The 20,048-nt window shown below is 38.8% G+C and overlaps 2 protein-coding genes across 4 annotated transcripts in view; one reads left to right on the forward strand and one right to left on the reverse strand.

The window, feature by feature from the left end:
* The window catches only part of adcyap1r1b (adenylate cyclase activating polypeptide 1b (pituitary) receptor type I), a 35,236-nt gene extending 21,674 nt beyond the window's left edge, over window positions 1-13,562 (forward strand). For 2 of the 3 annotated variants that reach the window (XM_030433137.1, XM_030433138.1), the window contains exons 3-14: window positions 2,313-2,415; window positions 4,396-4,509; window positions 5,195-5,298; window positions 5,393-5,490; window positions 5,628-5,760; window positions 5,854-6,007; window positions 6,153-6,213; window positions 6,299-6,368; window positions 6,469-6,560; window positions 7,481-7,610; window positions 7,829-7,870; window positions 8,433-13,562. In XM_030433137.1, the coding sequence (XP_030288997.1) occupies window positions 2,313-2,415; window positions 4,396-4,509; window positions 5,195-5,298; window positions 5,393-5,490; window positions 5,628-5,760; window positions 5,854-6,007; window positions 6,153-6,213; window positions 6,299-6,368; window positions 6,469-6,560; window positions 7,481-7,610; window positions 7,829-7,870; window positions 8,433-8,834 (1,503 nt within the window). In that variant the 3' untranslated portion in view covers window positions 8,835-13,562. The remainder of the gene's footprint in view (window positions 1-2,312; window positions 2,416-4,395; window positions 4,510-5,194; window positions 5,299-5,392; window positions 5,491-5,627; window positions 5,761-5,853; window positions 6,008-6,152; window positions 6,214-6,298; window positions 6,369-6,468; window positions 6,561-7,480; window positions 7,611-7,828; window positions 7,871-8,432) is intronic. The other variant, XM_030433139.1, reaches the window with a different exon arrangement.
* Window positions 13,393-20,048, reverse strand: part of ghrhrb (growth hormone releasing hormone receptor b) — a 57,230-nt gene continuing 50,574 nt past the window's right edge. Inside the window, exon 13 of the mRNA XM_030433140.1 lies at window positions 13,393-18,223. Coding sequence (XP_030289000.1) covers window positions 18,029-18,223 — 195 coding nt within the window. The 3' untranslated portion in view covers window positions 13,393-18,028. The remainder of the gene's footprint in view (window positions 18,224-20,048) is intronic.

Raw genomic sequence — 20,048 nt, forward strand, 5'->3', positions numbered from 1 at the left:
AGTATACACTGCTTTTATCATCTTTTTTACTCTAAATGGAACCATCATTTACAAAACCAGTGTAGTGCCGGAAGAAAAATGTATTCCTATAGAAAAGTGGGAGGTTAAGCAGCTTTTTCATGGATGGCCAAATGAGGCTGTGTTTGAAGGTGGGACATCAGGGATATTTAGGTTTGTTGTGAAATCCGATATTCCAGGGTATAATTGGCTGTTTTTGACTATTTTTGATTTTCAAAGTTACATGTAACTATTTACATTTAAATGCAGGCAATGCTCATTCAGCAGTCTCCTAATTGTTTTGACTCATTAAACAAAAAACCGACTCCACTACACACTTAACACACTACACCAAACACTACATAACACACTAACTTTACACTCCAAACACGCTAAATGTCACAAATCTCTCAACTCTCAGTATCGCTGTCTGTCATTCATCTGCCTACGTCCCTCCCACAACTTCCTGTTCCTCAACAACCAAACTTGCTGCTTGGACACTTTTGTGACAAAAGCCTGTTTTTACTGTTTCTTCTGCACCAGACACAAAGCAAACGTGATGGCAATGTTCGCGAAAAAGCGTGGCGGACATTATTTACCCCAAGTCCGGTTTTGGACGTGCCGGTGAGTCCGGTCCGTTGCCTCGATCGGGAGGTGGGCCGTGTAGCTAGCGGCTAGCAGCTAGCAGCCAGCACAAGAACATCCGCAGATCTGATTCCACTTTGTTGTCCGCACAGACTCGGTCCGGACTCTTTTAGTCTCAATTATCAACAACAGTCAGTTTAGATGCAACGAACAGAACGGGACCGAACCGCCGGCAAAATCCCGGTCCAGCTCACGCCTCAGCAGGTATAAATCTGCTTGTTTCTTAAGGTGGGGGGTCGCGGTGGGCTCTGCAGTGATTGGCTCTGGTGCGCGCGTGGCCACGGTGTGCAGTGATTGGCTCTGGTGCGCACGTGACTGTAATGACTCCGGTGGACAATGCTCGTGGAATTTGTAAAGCATTTATGAAATAATTTATTAACGGTATCATTGCAGTCCAAACAAATGCGAAGTCGCACACCCTTGAACCAAGCAGCAGCCATGTTGAAACTCTCAGGTCAGTCTGATCCTGATCCGCAGAGATATTTGAGGAACACACACACACACACACACACACACACACACACACACACACACACACACAGACAGACAGAGATTCCGTGCTTTTAAAGAGAGATGAGCATCACGCTGTGTTGAAGACTTGAAACTAGAAATTGAGACCATAAACTCATTGAGAAACTGTTTACTGAGGTTATACATCAAGTGAGAAGTAGGATGATTTCTCATTATGTTTACATACAATCAGACTTCTTTTTGATACCAGTGGAGTCGCCCCTTAATGGCCATAAGTAAAGCATGACTTCATTTTTACGTACCATATTAAGCACAGATAATAGACTAAACTAGTGTCTACACTGTAACAAATGGTTTCAGATCCAATAACATCCACTTTCATGTAATAGTCAATCCAACCATCTGTGCTTTCACCATGAGTGTATTCAGCTCAAGTGTTTCACAGCCGAAATGGTGCTGTTGCTAGAGAGTGTAGCACATTAGTCATCCAGCATGTGTCGGCAGTGTCGACATTTCTTCTGTACAATGCCCCAAACCCGCTGTGTCTCTATTATTCTGGTAAATCTTCAGTGTGTGAATTCCCAGCGAGCGCTGCTGACATCAGTGAATAAACTCTCAACTGCTCCTCTGCTGCACCTCGTAAAACTGTGACTGGATGTCTCCGGGACTGACGCCAGCACAAAGACATGAGCTTGTTTTCTTACCAAGCATCCACCTCCATCACAGCCAACAACAATGGACGCTCCCCCATGTCTAGAGTCATAGCTCTGGCTGTCGCTGTGATCTCTGACCTTGTGTGTGCATGACTTTAAACAATCTTCTCTGTGTGTCGGTTCTGAACAGACATCTGGCACAGTCCGGTGTGAAAAGTGCAGGTCTAAAAGCCTTTTCTGCCTTGTACTCAGCAGACTATTGCCCCTCCTCTGGGTCAGTGGGCACGGGGAGAGTGCCAGCAGCTCTGAGATGGTTTGTTTAATTGGTTGAGTGTTTAAACAGATCCCAGAGCTAAGACCTCTCCGCACTGTGGTGTGAACTGCATGGTGAAGCTAATGAAGCAGCCTCTTCCAGTTTACCTTTGGATCCTTCCACTCTGCTCTGATGTAATCTTCTGCCACTTGACTCTCTCTTTCTTTCTCTCTCTCTCTGTGTTGTACGTGTTTATGTGTGTGTGTGTGTGTGTGTGTGTGTGTGTGTTTCAGGTTTCGAGCCAACAGGTCTCTTCAAACTGTGTGATCAAGAGGGAGGAGGAGAAATGCATGGAAATGATGGCCTCAGACGATCCTGGGAACGATCCAGAATTTGGTAGATTTTCTTTCTTTGCGAGTGTTTGTTTAGCCTTTAATCCTTCCCCTCATGCTCATCACTATTTTGTTGATGTTGTATGAGTTTAACAAAAGCTAATTAAAATAATTTAAAAAATATGTAAGATGGATTAAAGGGATATTTTCAGGGCTTCAAAGTTAGTGGGTGACAATTCTACAAATCATAGTCGACTCTGACCCGCATAACTGCAATCATTAGAAAGACTTTGACTTCTTCTAGTGAAAAACTGCAGCAGGGCCAGCAGAGAAATCCAGCAAAGCAAATTCATTATTTTGTTTCACCCTGTGGTTCCATCTCCAGAGTGCGGTAGGGGCAGAGGCTTTGATTGGCAGTATCTCATGATGATGATGATCCTGAAAATCAAAGTTGATAAGTGAGACAATGAGTGGCGGGTGTCTCTCTGGCTGATTATATCATGAATGAAGGGAAGATCAGACTGAGAGGGAGGCCCATTCGTGCCAGTCTCATTCTGTATCTTGTTTGGAAAGGAGTCATCCTCCAAAAACAGAGCTACAAGGAGTTAAATGACTCCTGTACTATGTGCACATAGACAGAATACGTAAAAGCTTAAAACAGTAGCACAGAATGCCATCCATCTTCTTTTTCCCTTGTTGTTTCAAGACAAGCTGCATATTATGGAGGGAGAGAATTGCTGCACTGACCCTCATTGGTTAAAAATAGTTCCCAAAGTGGGCTGGTACTCTCATCAAATTCACATCACAATTTCCCAGGGCCCCAAGTGACATCTTCAAATGGCTTATTTTTTTTTTCAACGGAGATGTGACATAAGTCACCAACAACAACAATAAAAACAAAAACCAACACAACACCGAAATCACATAAAAACAATACATCCTGCACCCTAATAGAAGCACATATATTATCACGACCTTTATCAACAGACCCAACAACCTAAATACATAACACAGTCAAGACAAAAAAGTAGTTAGAAAGATATAATGCTTGATCCTACCTAATCTTTATACATTCATTTAATTAGTTATACAGAAAAAATGTACTGTGTCTCAGGATAAAAAAGAGAGAGAGAACTAAAAGGCAATTCAATATGTTGTTTAATTAAATTCAAATGTTTTTTCCAGCTGTCAATAGACTTTACCCATCTATCCAATACTTGTTAAGGTCATCATTACTTTCTGCAGCTGAAAAATCCTCACAGCTGGAAGCAGCATTTAATGGTTGCTTGAAAAATTACTCAAATAAATAACAAAATAGTTGGAAATAGACTTTATTTTGATCCACTTATCAATTAATCAACTAGTCACTGCCTCTCTAGTGTGGACTGTGGTTGGTATTCCCTCTTCCAGCAGCTATGTGATGCAGGCTAGCTAGCTCACCTGATTCTGTTTCTACTCATTTGCTTATCAGGTGGTCACAAGTGGATCAGACCCTTTTCAGTGGCAATTAGATGCATTCAAGCATTCGAGCGTGACAGTTTAATTTCTGTGGCTACCTGCTGGACAAAACTGGTAATAACAATTCATCGCCATCATATTTGAGACATTTTAGGGAAATGTTCATTTGTTTTTGTGTGGCATTCCTTAAATGTATGATTAATCGAACAACCTGATGTGTACAAGTGACATTTGATCACACGTAGAAACTCAGGTGTGAAGTGACGGACTCAGAGCTGTCCACTTGTGATTGAATCACCCAGCATGGAGGTTGATATGTTAATAAGTCAGAATTACATCTGAATCAACTCTTGCAGCCCAGAATATGTTCCCTTTTCTAAAGCTAGGTCGTGCTCATAACTTATTCACTAGTAGTTTGACCCTTATCAACCTGCACAGGTTCTACTAGTGATTTAGTTATGAGCAAGACGTCACTTTAGAATATGGAACATCATTCTGGTAGTAATGTAATGGAGAATAAGCCATCAATAAGTGCTTTTTAAGCCAATGTCTGACTCACTGTGTTTGTCTTCCTGTCTGTCCTCAGGCTGTCCATGGATGTGGGACAACCTGACGTGTTGGCAGCCCGCCAGGATCGGTGAGGTGGTCGAAGTCAAATGTCCCGAACTCTTCTCTCAGTTCATGAGTGAAGAAGACTATGGTCAGTAATGAAGGACTATAAGAATCTGCTTACATGCCTTGTTGATTTGTGGCAGTTGAGATCATTTAAATGAATTGCAGTTTTACTGTACAGACATCTAAGAATTGCATATCTATGAATGTGTGTGTGTGTGTGTGTGTGTGTGTGTGTGTGTGTGTGTATGTCTGTGTGCACATTTTCCTGTAATACTGACACAAGTCTTTACTTTTTGGGGAAATTGGGACATTTTCAGTAATTTGAAGGTTAAGTTAGAACTAGAATAACACTATGTAGCGATATATCCCCACCAACAGTCCCCTTTAATTCAACCAAGCCTAATCAAATATTAAATAAAACACAAATCACAAGAAAACCCTTTTTTAAACTCCTTAAAAAGGCCTTGATTGTCACGGTCATGTTAGGCCCTGACAAACAAACCCTGACACGTTTTAGCGGCTGTCTTTTGGGCTCCTTGATGAAGGCTTGATGCCAACACATGACCCTGCTGTGACAGGAAACAGTGTGCCTTGGTCTTTTCTCCTTACTGTTATGTCTACATGTATCCAGATAATTTTGTATCAAGTAAAACACCTTACCTTCAGTTCTAGCTGAAATAATAATGTTAGAGTCTGCTTGGCTTCCTGATTTCTGTCTAGAAATGAGTCTGTGTCTGCAATAATAAAATGAAAGCATCCTATATCCACAGAGCTGGGGACGGTGAGTCGAAACTGCACCATGTTCGGCTGGTCTGAGACCTTCCCTCATTACATCGATGCCTGCCTGTATGAAGAAACAGGCAGCAACCATACGGTTAGTTGATCACCATGTCTGCAGCCGAGTGAGCTTCAAGGTTTTTGGGTGAGACGTTTAATATGTTCAGTTTTTGCTGTGCCTCTGATTTCAGGACACATACTATGCATCGGTGAAGGCTCTATACACAGTGGGCTACAGCACATCTTTGGTCTCCCTCACCATGGCCATGGTCATCCTGTGCAGGTTCAGGTGAGGTGTTACGAAAAACAATACAACTCAGCAGGATTGTAATAGTGCAGACATGTCAGGGTGTTGCTCCTCTTCATGCGGTGCTTTTTGAAATAAACAATGGTGTTTAGAATGCTCACGTGTGTCTCTCCACACAGGAAGCTTCACTGTACCAGGAACTTCATCCACATGAATCTGTTTGTGTCGTTCATCCTGAGAGCTATTTCAGTCTTCATCAAAGACGGCGTGCTGTACGCCAAAGAGGACAGCGAGCACTGCTTCATACACACTGTGAGGAACAGATACACGCACCCAGAGTTCCCTCTCTTTCCTCTCTTTTCTGGTGTTCTTCACATTCTCCCTCGTTGTCTTCTCTCCTTGAAGGTGGAGTGTCGAGCAGTGATGATCTTCTTCCATTACTGCGTCCTTTCGAACTACTTCTGGCTTTTCATCGAGGGGCTGTACCTTTTCACTTTACTGGTAGAAACCTTCTTCCCTGAAAAAAGATACTTCTACTGGTACATCATTATTGGCTGGGGTGAGACGTCAACCGCATTACACACACACACACAAACACACACAGACACACAAACACACACACATGCACGCTCACACACGCACACACACACACAACCCAACCCCGGATGCATCTTTATTAATGATTGTATCATGTTTTACATCAGGAACCCCCACAGTGTGTGTGACCATCTGGGCAGTGCTGAGGCTGCACTTTGATGATGTTGGGTAGGTGATAAAGAGCATAGAATCTCATGTTGAGGTCTGTCTGGTCAGCCTCTGAATGTCTCGTTTTATCTTTCTATGCACTCAGCTGTTGGGACATGAACGACAACGCTGCCATCTGGTGGGTGATCAAGGGACCTGTGCTCGCTTCAATCATGGTACGTTAACCTTCTGTTTGAGCAGCGACAACATTACAACAGTCCTTACATTACCAATGATATTTATTAGTTTTTTCAACATCAATATTTTTGTCTTCAGATCAACTTTGTTCTCTTCGTTGGCATCATCATCATCCTCGTCCAGAAGTTACAGTCCCCAGATATCGGTGGAAATGAATCCAGTATTTACCTGTGAGACATTTGACTTTTCATTCTGCCTGACATTAAAGCAACATATTTTATTAGCTGCCATTTTCATTCCAAGAGGATTTTTAGAGCAATTATGCAAAATGACTGCGTTACTTAAATGTTTTGAATTTCTTTTGATATTCTATCCTTTGAACAAGTTCTCTGCACTCGTCAAAGGGACCGCATTTAAACTACATTACATTTGATTGGATTGTTATAGTCAGTGGTGGGAAGTCAAAGATAGCCTTTACTACTTAATGATAACTCTCCTAAAGATGCAGTGTGATTGCTTTACTCAGTACTCAGCTGTTGCTAAATGGACAATATTTCTTGCACATGATTAAAATCTTTCAAATTATTGAGCTTACCTTAAAAAAGTTCAGCTGAATCTCTAAAGTGATCAGAATCAAGTTTGGTTCCTGCCTCAAAGCGTTTAATCAAAAATCTGCAAAGTGGTCCCACCCACGCCAAAGCATCTGTCAATTTACATCGGTCAATAATGCACAGGCACTGAAAAGTGACACGTTTTTAAATGGATCTTGGTTTGTTCTGTCTTATGGGGAGTCCACTATGCCAAATGATCGTTCAGAATTACTGTGATTTTATATGTCTCTTCCAGTAAAGTTGTTAAACATAACAACAAAATCTAAAAACTTAGCACTGCATTTCTGTTAATTCAGGCCAGTTTCTTCTCATTCGGGCAGTTATTTTTATTCTGATTAGGATATTTTTGGGCATATTGGTGGAATATTAGGATCTGTGTTAAAGCAGCTAATTACAAAAGTAATATCATTAATTTTGTAACATTTTTTAAATGTTTTAAGAATCTGTTAGGTATAAATCAAATTTACAAGCAGTCTAAAAGAAATGACATACTGTGGTCCAGTCATATCATCATAATCTGTGTGTGTGTTGTTTTGCAGAAGGTTGGCCCGCTCCACTCTGCTGCTGATTCCTCTGTTTGGGATCCACTACACTGTGTTTGCCTTCTCTCCTGAGAATGTTAGCAAGAAGGAGCGCCTGGTGTTTGAACTCGGACTCGGATCCTTCCAGGTGACTGTTCCTCCATTAGGGTTTAGACTTAGAAAGACCATCTGTGTGCAAACTGCGGGAAATTTACTTACAGTAACAGCCAGTGAAGGACAGATGAGAAAGAAAATGCAAAAGACAGAAATGAAAACTATGCATACATTATTTACTTAACCCCAAAACAGCTGTTTGTACAGTGAACATGTTTTAATCTCACTCTTCGACCCTCTGTGTCTCTTCAGGGCTTTGTGGTGGCCGTCCTCTACTGCTTCCTGAATGGAGAGGTAACGCTCCTTTTAAACTATAACTGACACCATTATACCAATCTTCCGAATGCACAATCTAATGATTAAACAAACATAACATTACTGGTCAACACACACATGCATAAGGAGAGAAGGATCTATTGAGGAAGTATCAGCTCACAATTTAAAAAAAAACATCTGGAATCTACAGAAGCGCGAGAGGCAAGTGAGAACGAAAATTCTGTTGATCCAGTTTTTCAAGATTTTCTATTTTATATCTGGGAAAACATTTTACACAAAAAGGTTAGACATGATTGTTTCTTATACTGACCACAAGAGACTACATGTTGTAAATATGCCAAACAGCATTCCTGTTTCATTTTATGTGAGTTTAAATTGCTCAATGTACAAAACACAAGATACATTATTGTGATGATTGGTTTAAACCAGCGTATTCCTTTAAGAGCATTTTTCAGTGAAAATCAGTAAAAAGTAAGAAAGAAATTAGCCTTAAACACAGCACAGACAGAGGTAGAGTGAGACTGAAGGACAGTGAGCTTGTCTCTTTCCAGCGAGGTCCATTAATAATGACCTTGTGAAGTATATCCCTCAAGGTGCAATCGGAGATCAAGAGGAAATGGCGCAGCTGGACGGTGAACAGGTACTTTGCTGTGGACCTGAAGCACCGGCATCCTTCGCTGGCGAGCAGTGGGGTGAACGGGGGGACGCAGCTGTCCATCCTCAGCAAGAGCAGCTCGCAGATCCGCATGTCCAGCCTGCAGGCCGAGACCCCGGCCACTTGAACGGCGCCGGCGGGGACTCCACGTCGACCATCGACGCAGCCGCCTCCAGACCTGATGCCACCAAATCTGCCACACCCACCCTCGTTCCCATGACCAGCCTCACCAACCCCTTCCTCAACCCGTACCCCAACCCATACCCAGACGACACCATGATGGAAACCCAGCTCAACTCCACCGACCCAGAACAGCCTCTAGTCTGACCTGTTCCACTCTGATCCTGAATGTCAGGTGCCAAATAATGAATCTCCTCGTGTCCTGGTTCAGGCACAGCTGCAGGGTAAAAAAAAATATATATAGTCCTCCTGTTCCTGAGCAGTCTGTCATCTTCAAAAGGGCATGAGTGGGATACTCCTGTATATCTAGTGTCTCTTTGGGCTGGGACATGCAGAAGAAGCATGGTCTCATCTCTCTGTACATATTGTATTAGTGTTTAAGGTTGTGTGGTGCTACAGTACAGCACAGAGGGACCAGAGAGCTCTACAGTGTGTCCTCTCACAGAGATCATTCCAGTCTGAGGAGGGTTTTACATCTGTCCTTGACCTTCACCCTCAAACTGTATTTCAGATTAGAACTCCACTCAGACATAACAGCTGATGTGCCATTTGAAATGGTTTATTTTGATAAAAAAAAGCAATGGGCAATGTAAATACCTTAAAGGAGCAGTCCACTGATTTTACACGTGAAGATTATTTAGCTAAAAGCAGTTACATTGTCTTGGTTGGCTTCTTTCTTTAGTAAGAACAAACCAAGATCATGGAAAGGAGGATATACTGAAAAGAGGGTTTGGACTAAATTCATGACATCTCAGCCTCTGCTGCTTTGATTCTGACCCTCTTTGATGTACAGAAAATATCGAGTTTACATGTGTAGTTTTGTTAAATATGTTGAAAACTATTTATAAAGTAAAGGTTAACATCAAATCAGTGTTAAAAAAAAAAAAAAAAAAAAAAACTTGTCACCATCAAATCTGTTCCTGATTGTGTTAAAGGTCATACCTAGATTTATAAAACCCATTCAGTGCTTACAAAGCACAGCCAACTGCAGCACTCTTCATGTGAAAGCACAGTGTTATTTTCTCATTACTGGCATAACCATGTATGTTTCCTGTGTAAACTGTGACTGATGTAAAACCACATTATGAGTATTGAAGACAGAGGAATGTTGAAGAGACGTTTCATCTGGATCCAACAGGTGGAAGCAAGGTATTTATGAGAAGGACATATTTTCTATAGTTATGTGAAATGCCAAAAAAACTGAGAAAAAGTCGAGGACCAGAGATGATGGCTTAGAGCGTCTTCAGATATGTGTGTGATGCTGAGGTTTACAGACTACAACCACAAACACAAACCTCTCTTTTAACTCTCAGCACTGGAAAGAGAGGAGTCTGTAGTAGTCAGTAGTTTCAAACAGCTGTGAGTACAGAAAATGTCAATGAAATACTCATGATGAAAGTGTCATGAGTTCAACTGCTTGCATGAATTTGCATTTACTTATATTGTGTTTTATTTCAGTGTTTAATTGGATGTTAAATTTGTTATTTTTCTTCATGAACTCTATCTGGCTGTTGTAGAGGTGACGCTCTCTCACACATTGAAGCCAAGCCTCTTCAATAGCCTCCTGCAGGAACAATGTACTGGTCGAAGTGAAGATGTAGACCATCGCAGACATAATCCGCAACAAATCCTCCTGATTTCCTCATCTGAAAACTCAGTTTGAATTTTAATTAATGAGTTTTGTGTTTTCAGACGTATCCCTTGTGCAACCTTGTTGTGTCTTTGTGTTTCTCCAGTGATTCTCTCTGGTGACATTTGATCTCTTTATGCATGTAAACAAGCACATTGAGACAGATGTTACCTTTGGAGAGACACACTTAACTCTAGGTAATTCTTTCATTCCAAAGACGAAATTAATCGACTGCTCGCTGAATTTTTGCACAGCCGTATCTGTTTGCAAAGGCTGAGGCCGCTTTGCAACTGATGTCACAGCAGACTTTTGTTCCTTTGGTCTGACTAAACTATCCTCTGAACCCCAACGTTTGACTATACTTTGTGTCTCCAAAAGTGCCTTTAAGCACAAAACAAGTATTTTGACTTCTGTTGATGATTTCAAGAATAAGAGACATTTGTCTTTCATTTCAAAACGAAACTGCAAAGTAAAGAAAAAAGGGTTGAACAAAGTGCTTTTATGATGCTTAAGACTAAATCAGTGTTTTAAACCTGGAGGCCTTCAAACTACTTTAACTCAACTTTGCTAATGATGAGTTTTAATCAAGCAGTGCTACAGTATATCAACTCGTATGTTAATGTATAGTAGACCGTATCAAGAATAAATGTTGTACATTTCTTGTTTTATCAGCACATACGTCATTTTTTTCTGCAGCAGAAACAATGAAAATCAAAGGACTATAAAATCTGAACCACAAGAGACTTTTCTTTGTTAATCTTCAAAATGTGAGACCATTTTACATTATAATTGTCAAAGTGACTATAATCTAAATTTTTATCTAATCCAACTGAATTTCAAAACATATTCCTAAACAGAAAAATAATTTCATCTGACTATAAATATCTAAAAAGTTTTTTAAAGACAAACTTGAACTTGAAAACTCCAAAACTACAACAATTGAGTGAATAACTTATTTAACAATAAACTTTATTTATGACTAATAATAATAAAAAAGTCAGTTCAGTAACTATACTAATACCATAGTTAGATGTTGAGTTTAACCCCTCATAAGCATTATTTTTGATAATTTGCAGGTAAAAAGATGTCACTACAGAGTTCCGAAACTTTAGTTAAATAATAATTGTTATTTATGTTCTGCCAACTGTTTATTACATTTTGTTTTATAACTTTTTAAAAAGGTATAATTTGTGGATGTATTCAGTTATATGGTTTACTCATCTTTACTCAAGAAGCATGTGAACATTTCAGATAATTATTTTGTTTTTAAAGTTATATTTTTCAGTCAGCCAAATCAGTCATTTAATTGTCCCGTTATATTTTCTGTAATTTATATCTAACTACAGAGTGGTCTAAATACAGTTTCAAAGCTTTATTCAAATTGCAAGGAAGATTTTTTTATCTTTTGCACTAATAGCTTGATTTTGAATATAAATGATTTAAAAATGAAACACCACGTTCCTACAGAAAGTAAACTGAGGACAAGTTAATATGTAAAAATGAATGTCCATTTTATTTTTAATGGACCTGATACAATGTCTTTGTCTACATACTAGGATATCTAAAAAGTATTTTAATGACTGCATTTGATTTTATTACATGTACTTTATATATAATACAATGAGTCAAAATTGCCAGAAACAGTAATGACATTTCCACAATGGAAGCTGCATCCTTTAATCTTGGTTAAAATGACTAAATTTGGTTAAAAAGTGACTATTTCTTTACCTCATGAGTAATGGTTTATAACTTTTTCGGGTCACAACCACCATTAGATCAATGCTGTGTAGATGACATCGGAATCTTTCCTGAAACTAAAATATAGTTTTTAAAATATTCACATTTCAACCACTTTTCTGTCCAGTCTCACTCTAAATGTCTGTACATCTTTTGACCTGCAAATTACCAATTTAAATTCGTATTAGTCCAGAGAGAAATAGAGGAAAGATGGGCTGACCAGAAACTGTTGCCCTGTTGCTTTGCTGTGTCTGTTTTCAGTATAACCTGAAATATTAACAGTGCAGATCCAACAGCAGCCATAGAGAGGCTCTGTTTCTTCATGTGATGTTTGGGGATAGGGCTGGACAAAAAAATCTCCTTCTCTGCTCTGCTTCAGTTGAATGTTCAGTTGAGTTCATCAGAAACATTTTGACAATCTCATTAATTCATGAGCCTCATTTAGTTGATGCATTTATAAATTATTTCCTCTAGTGTTAATATGGGAGTTGGAGCGTTATTGCCAGTACTATGTTGATGTCAGACAAAGATGTTGCTATTATTATTATTATTATTATAAGAATAAATATTCATTTGAACCTGTTGTTTTGAGCTATGATGTAGTTAGCTGAAGTGTTTGAAAGGTCTGTAGCCAACCTTTGTGAATAAATAAACTGCAGTGACAGAGACAAGCTGCCAATGTTGTACCTTGTAAAACCAGTTTTCTGTGGTTCAAAGTGAATAGCTGTCATTTAAAAAGTTGCGCTGTGATTGTTCTCTCATTTTTTTATTTCTTTTTTTTCTAATGGTGATAGTGTTTGCTAAAAGTATAAAGCCTCCTGTGATGCCTCTGTGTTCTCGAATAGGCTGATGCATGCGTGTTAAATCGTTCTGATCTCATTTTGAGCAGCAGATGTAATCACGAGGGAGGGTCGAACTCTCAGGCCATTAAGGGAATCTGAGCTGTGTCCCTGTTTTTCAAACATTAGTGGATGAGGCAATTAATAAGCTAGAAGATGGATATTGGGTTTCAACTGTGAATGATTTCTCAAATTGTAGCTCCAGTCCCATCAGGACCCATCAAACACTTTTCCTTTGAATGTTAATCTTTGCCGACATGAGGAAAAGTAAAGTGCCATAAAAAACTGCTGTACTCTTTTTGTTCTTTTTGATTTTTACTGCAAAGCATGAAGGTGATCTGGTTTCAATTGTTTTTCTTTTAAACCTTTAATGGTGGTCAACTTTATTGAATTGCTTTATTGTAGGCTACTGATTGCCTGTCTGAATCAGTTAGAGGTAAAAAAAGAAAAAGCAAAAAAAAAAACCTGGGGCTCAACAGTTTGTGTACTGATGGCTGAATGTAAAGTAACTTAAAGCACTCGAGCCTGCTTCTGTCTGCTCCTCTTCTGTTTATTTGATCTCTGTCACTGCAAAGTGCACCATTTGATCTTGTTTCGGCGTGCACATTAGAATGGTTTTTTGTACATTATGGAAGTATCAACAATAAATGTTTTTAACTTGTGGCTCAATGTTGTGTGTGGAAAATATTCAGCTGTCTCCTGGATTAAAGGATAAGGTTTATGATAGGTTTGTTTTTTATTCTGTGTGGTAATCCATCTCTTGGCCCTTTCTGATGTCCCTTTCCTGTTCGAGCTCTCAGCCCCATTTGTTACTATTTCTGCTAAGATGAACATTTAGGGTGCATCTGTTGTAGACTAAAATATTTTTGTATTTCTTTAGAGGCAAATTCACACCCCTTCCAGTGTGCCCTTGGGACCTTATTTCAGAAAGTACATTCAGTACATTAGTCAGTGACGAGAGTCAAATCATTTTTCCTAAATGAATTGTGTCATGAATCACGTTTTTCAATCTAAAAGATAAATATCCAAGTCAATAAAGTTTCAGTTAGTCATCAAACTAATGAAAAATAAGACATAATTATAAAGACCACACAGCCAAGTCTTGTTAGGCATGTCATCTCGTTGAATGCTCACCAAAACCCATGACTTAAACATTACAGAGCTGCTCCTGTATATTAGCATTGTATAAGTACCATTTCTGTGCCAGGTAAGCAGCCATGTTGGTGACATCTGTTTAACGAAATTTTTAATGGAGCGCTTTAACACTTAAAAATAGATGCTATTTTACAAACTGTGTAGTTCATAGCACAATTCAAATGGCAACAAAACAAATATTGGTCTATTGCCATTTATTACCATGAAGTATAGAAAAATATACCGAGTTTGTGATTTAGTCTTAGAAACAATGGGTTGGGGGGAATTCAATAAAACTCAACAGTGTATAGAGTAGTCTAGTTTAATAGTTGGTTTGCTGCAGTAATGGTTTTGTGTTTAAAAGTATTAAAAGAAGTCCTAAAAGTTGTTAATTTTTTTATTTTAAGGAAAAGCAGATACTCAGTAATATATAAGTCTAAATTCTGATGAACAGGACCAACACTTAATGTAAAAGAATAATAAAAATCAAGGAACATTAAGTGCATAAGTGATCAGAATATTAGCGAGTTTTGTGAGATGGACTTACACATTATTGGCCTAGTATTTTCACTGGACAGTGGCAATAAGAAACATATAGACAATCACCAGCCTCATCCTAAATCGTGCATCCCCAGCCCAAATAAGAAAACACCAAATAATAAACTTGCATTCATGTAGTAAACTGGAACCTGTAAAAGAAACACAAACATCAATTCTTCAAGCAACAACAGAGAAATAACACTGTAGATGGATGTAACCCAAAAGTTCACACACAGCATGATACATTTTCTCTCAAAAACATAACAATGAAACAAGTTCAATATCAATTTTCACTTCCTCACTGCACAATTTTAAATTGGATGAAAGCTTGTTTTTGTTATTCAAGCACAAGAATGACCCCTTGAATCTGACACAACACAGAAGCACATGTGTTATATGCCGCACAGCAGAGACTCAAGTACATGGTATAGTGTCACGCTCTTATATACTGTAGATGGTTTTGTTACAGATTTTGAGAGCAAACTTACTGATGTTTCAAAAGAGAGAGAAGAGAAATAGCTAGAGTTATGATAAAGGCACTGTAGTGGTCAGTAGCTGAGTAATATATCCTTCAATGATTAATACTGTGCATAAAATACATGTACATATTTGTACTGAGCCTAACAAGTCAAAACACAGGAAAATTCAAAATGGATACAAAGATTATTTCTCAGCGGAATCAGGATCTGGATTAGCATTAGCACAGCAATCAGTGTCAATAAACCAATGCTAACAAATAGGGAAAAGTACAGTACAATTTTCTCCACATTTTGCAATATTACAGCATATAAGAATAAAACATGTATAATACAAAAAATATGTTAAATCTATAAATACCAACGTGTCTGTTTAAGTAGTTAAATCCATTTTTATCTACCATGTATGACCTTTTCTATACAATAACAAGGTCATTTAAATACTATGGTTTTCAAATCTGTTGGAGGGACTGTTCTGTTCATAAAATGTAAACTCTAGCTCAGGTCTATTTACATTCACACAAAGACACAAAAACAGTAATCAGACAAATAAATAGATTTTACAGTCTAGTGCTCCAGATGTGCGCTAGTGCACTGTGCAACATGTTGCATGCAGAGCCACTGATGGTAACACATTAACATCTAAACTCTAAAGAACTGGTGAAAATAATCTATATGAAAAATCAATGTTTATTTGCAATAACCAGACACAGCAGCTGACAAATGAAAGTGGAAAAAAAAAACAAGGACAAAAACCATAACTTAAAAAAGGTGGTTTGTTAGTGTTTTTTGAGTGAGCAATAAGTGAAAGAGTACGTACAGATCAAGCTGTTGGAAATATGCAGCAGTGAGTGTGCCAGTCGTGTGCCAGTTTGTAAATCATCCTCAACATGGCGGATTAATGAGCAGAAAAACTGCAAGAGTCCTGCATCAGTGTCCCAGCCACATGTCTACACTGCACTTACTTTTAAAACTCTGAATCTTCCTTGAGAATCTTTTTTTTTTTTTTTTGCAAAAAGACAAATATCTCTTGTGGTTGGTTTAATAGTTTGAAAAAAGTCTGAATTTATCAAAGAACATGGCAAATTAGTCCAACCCAAGACCATCAGGAAGCTTTGTGAAATTCGGACAAATAAAGGCTGACTCTTGGCGAGATGAAAGCCAGAGTCCATCTTTGTGAAGGAAACCTCAGAGGTTTGATTGCTACTAACAGCACCCCCGGCTTGGTCGCATGTTCCGGCACATGCCCCGTCTCCTAGAAATGACTTCCTTATATAACCAATTTGAAACAGTAAGAACATTTTGATGGTAATGTGATGACAAATACATTTTCTACCAACACTGAGATGTTGTTCAATAATCGCACCTGGCAAGTCACAAATGCATTTCAATTGTTTGTTTTTTTAATCTTGAGCACTGGCAGGAATATACCTGAAAACCAGCCTCAAAACAAATAAAAAAAAAAATACAAAATACAAAATAAGAAATACAAAACCAAAAAATATATACATTTATAGGAAATGTCAAAGATCAGAAATGTTTTGATAACATTGGAAACAATGTCTATTTTGCAGATAATGGAATGGAAATATGTACTTCTTGTATGTAGAGGGACAGTTAAGATAAACAAAGAAATCTGCAGGCATCAGGCTATTGAAAGGCAAACAAACCTGTTACACAGATAAGCATGGCCCTGATGCAGGTGACCTATGAATGGTGACTTTCGATCATCAGTAAACTACAAAGCAGCAAGGACATCCGAACAGGGCCTGACCCGAGCAGAGATTTGCATTGACAATCTGTTTGATGAGGTCTGCAGAGTGTCAAGGAAAACATCAGAATCACCTCAGGGTGCCTTCACAGAAAAGCATCATTACACCCTGATTGGCTATGAGGGGAATGCCCCAAACTGCTCTCACTCATTAATTAGGAGCCAATCAGCACACCTGCACACAGGTGATCTGAATCAATCAATCCAGAGGGATTTAAAAAAGACAGCGAGTACCAAATAATGGGACTGCCACACAGTGACAACACCATTCTTCATCTTTTATAAGGTTCTGTTTCAGGACTGGCAGCACGTGGTTTACCATAGAGAAAGATCATAAATATCAGCAGCACATAAATGTGTTTCAATCACACATAGAAACATCTTTGAATATAATCCAGGCAGCGATTACATTGACACCACAACATAGTTGTGAAAATAATTTCAAATAATACACTAACATATTTTTCAGGAGAGAGGTTTTTCCAGGGAAATATAAATGGCTGTGTCAAAGTGATGGGTGGGAAAATGAGAGAGATTTTGAAACTTTTTTTTTTCAAGCCCGAAAACGTTGAAGACTCCCTGCTAATTGATGCCACATTTTGAAGAAATTCTGGAAATTCCTCTATGCTCCTCCTCCGGATCATTGTCTGACTTGCCCCGTTTCTTTTCTTAGTATGTGAAAATATGGGCAAAAAACATAGCAGCTGAGAAACAGAAGTGCACAGAAGCGCTCAAGGGAGCTGTGACTGAAGAAACTAATGATAATTCTGATGTGAAAAATAAAAATGTTTTCATGGTGTGTGTCGTGATATGAGTGCTTCAGTAAAAAGGGGAGAAATATTTGGTGTATGTGAGTCAGATGTGGAGGAGGGCCCCTTAAGCCAAATCCTGCCTATGATAAACATAAAGGGCACCAAAATATATGACCACTTCTTCAGCCAATGCTAAAGCATATAAGTTGGAAAATAATTGATATCAAGGGGTAAAGTCTGAGTTTGTTAAAGATGTGTGTGGGATTGTATAAAAAAAGACTCAAGTTATCTCCTATAAATTAGGCAGCCCGTGTGGGATTCTGCAGATCATTCGTATCGTGTTAAATTAAGAGGTACCTTAAACATTCAACAATCAGGCTCTGTGGTTTAATCTCTTTCTTGATGACCACTCCTGGCAGTTTTGTAACACACAGCACGAGGACCAACGCTGTCCAGTGTTCCTCAGACAGTGGAGACGTTGTTCGGTGTGAGGGCGTGTGTCTCTGAGACCGGCTGATCTTTGGGGCTCGATTTGTCCAGGACGGATATCTGAGTGACCGTGCTGCTTTCGGTGAACAATGTGCGCCGTCGTTTACTGTAGCGCAGGTAACTCTGAGTCTGCCACTTCCAGAACCTCTTCTTCAGTTCGGCCTGCACCTGAACACACACATCCATGTATAAACACACAGAAACAAAACCAAACATAACAGCATGGAAAACAAATGGTCCAGAGGCCAGACTGAATATGTTCCTTTCTAAATTTGTTGTCTATACTGTTGCCTTCCACGCCTAAAAAAGGAGCTGTGATATTGGATTTGCAAATTTCAGCCAATTAAATAACCCATACTTTATGACAATTTTCCAAAACATGCCAAAGATTTTTAGCCAGATTTCCCAACTGTGAGAACCACTGGATATAATTTATCACAGTATGATATGAAAATCAATATTTCTTTTTTTTACAAAGAAAACTGGGAAAGCTCATTACATATATCTTGTCATAATGTGAAAAGTGTAATTATGACAAGATCTTTAATGGAACAAAGGAACAATGTGTGACTGATTGGCTGAAACATGCAAAACTGCTTCTATGATCTTTTAACTGTTAAGATATACAGTATCTGCTGTACTGGAATTCTGTCACTGTTCTGTCATTTCAGTTTTGTTGTTTGGTTTGTTTGTCTTTGTGTTTCCTAGGTTTTTTGTGGTGTCTTTAGAGCATTTTTCTAGTCTTCTGTTTTCCCTCCTGTTTTCTCCACTGGCCTAATATCTTTCTACACACCTGTCTTGTATCTGTCTTCATTAGCCCAGCCCTGTTACCTGAGTTCTTTCCCCAGTCTAGTTTTCCCTCCATGCTTTAACTTCCTCTCCCTCATTAGTCCTTCTCTGTTGACAATGTCTTTCCAGCTCTTTCCAGCCTATCAGTCTTTCCGTTACTACTGTTTTTCCGTCACTACCCTCTCCAGTGTTCCGTCCGCTTTTCTCCACCTGCTACGGTGGCCGGGAGGTGCAAACCAAAATTACAAAATGTGAAACACTTTTACGAAGCTTGAGACAAATTTACATTTTGGAAAACATTTTTACATATCATAAAATAAAATTACATTACCGAAACAAATTTGCATTTCAGAAAACAAATTTACATTTCAGAAAACAAATTAACATGATACAAAACACTTTTACAAACACCGAAACAAATTTACATTTCAGAAAACAAATGAACATGATACAAAACACTTTTACAAACACCGAAACAAATTTGCATTTCAGAAAACAAATTTGCATCTCAGAAAACAAATTAACATGATAAAAAACACTTTTACAAACGCCGAGACAAATTTACATTTCAGAAAACAAATGTACATTTCAGAAAACAAATTAACATAATACAAAACACTTTTACAAACGCTGAAACAAATTTACAAGTGGTGAAACACAAGTCCCAAAACAAATTTACAAATAACATCAACCGGAAAGGGAATGTACCAACTCCGGGGTTGAACCGTAAGTGATAACCCGGCAGCGGCCAATTCGAGTTGTTGTTGTTGTTGATGGAGTTCATGGTGAGCTCAAGATGGACAGCCATCGAGTGAGGTTTTGCCCATTTTGTGGACAACATATATGCCGTTTAACGCGGTTTTGCTCTTCGTGTGGTCGGTCTTTAGAGGTTTTAAGGGGCATGGACCAGATCGAGGGACCAGATATGCTGCAGCAGTGCATAAAATATTTTGTGGTGTTCACATCAGGAGTAGAGGAGTAATCCTTTCTGCGATAGAGACCTCAAGCTGATGTGAACACTGTGTAAACATGACATCATGTCCACGATTACAGCGTACGAGTGTCCCTCATTAAAATATTTTATGCACTGCTGCAGCATATCTGGTCCATCGATCTAACCCGCAAGCAGCACTGAAGTGCTCAAATTATGTTAAAGCACACCCTCGAGGGTAATATTGCGATTATACAACTAATACCAACACAA

Source organism: Sparus aurata, chromosome 11, assembly GCF_900880675.1.
Source record: "Sparus aurata chromosome 11, fSpaAur1.1, whole genome shotgun sequence".
Taxonomy (NCBI): Eukaryota; Metazoa; Chordata; class Actinopteri; order Spariformes; family Sparidae; genus Sparus; species Sparus aurata.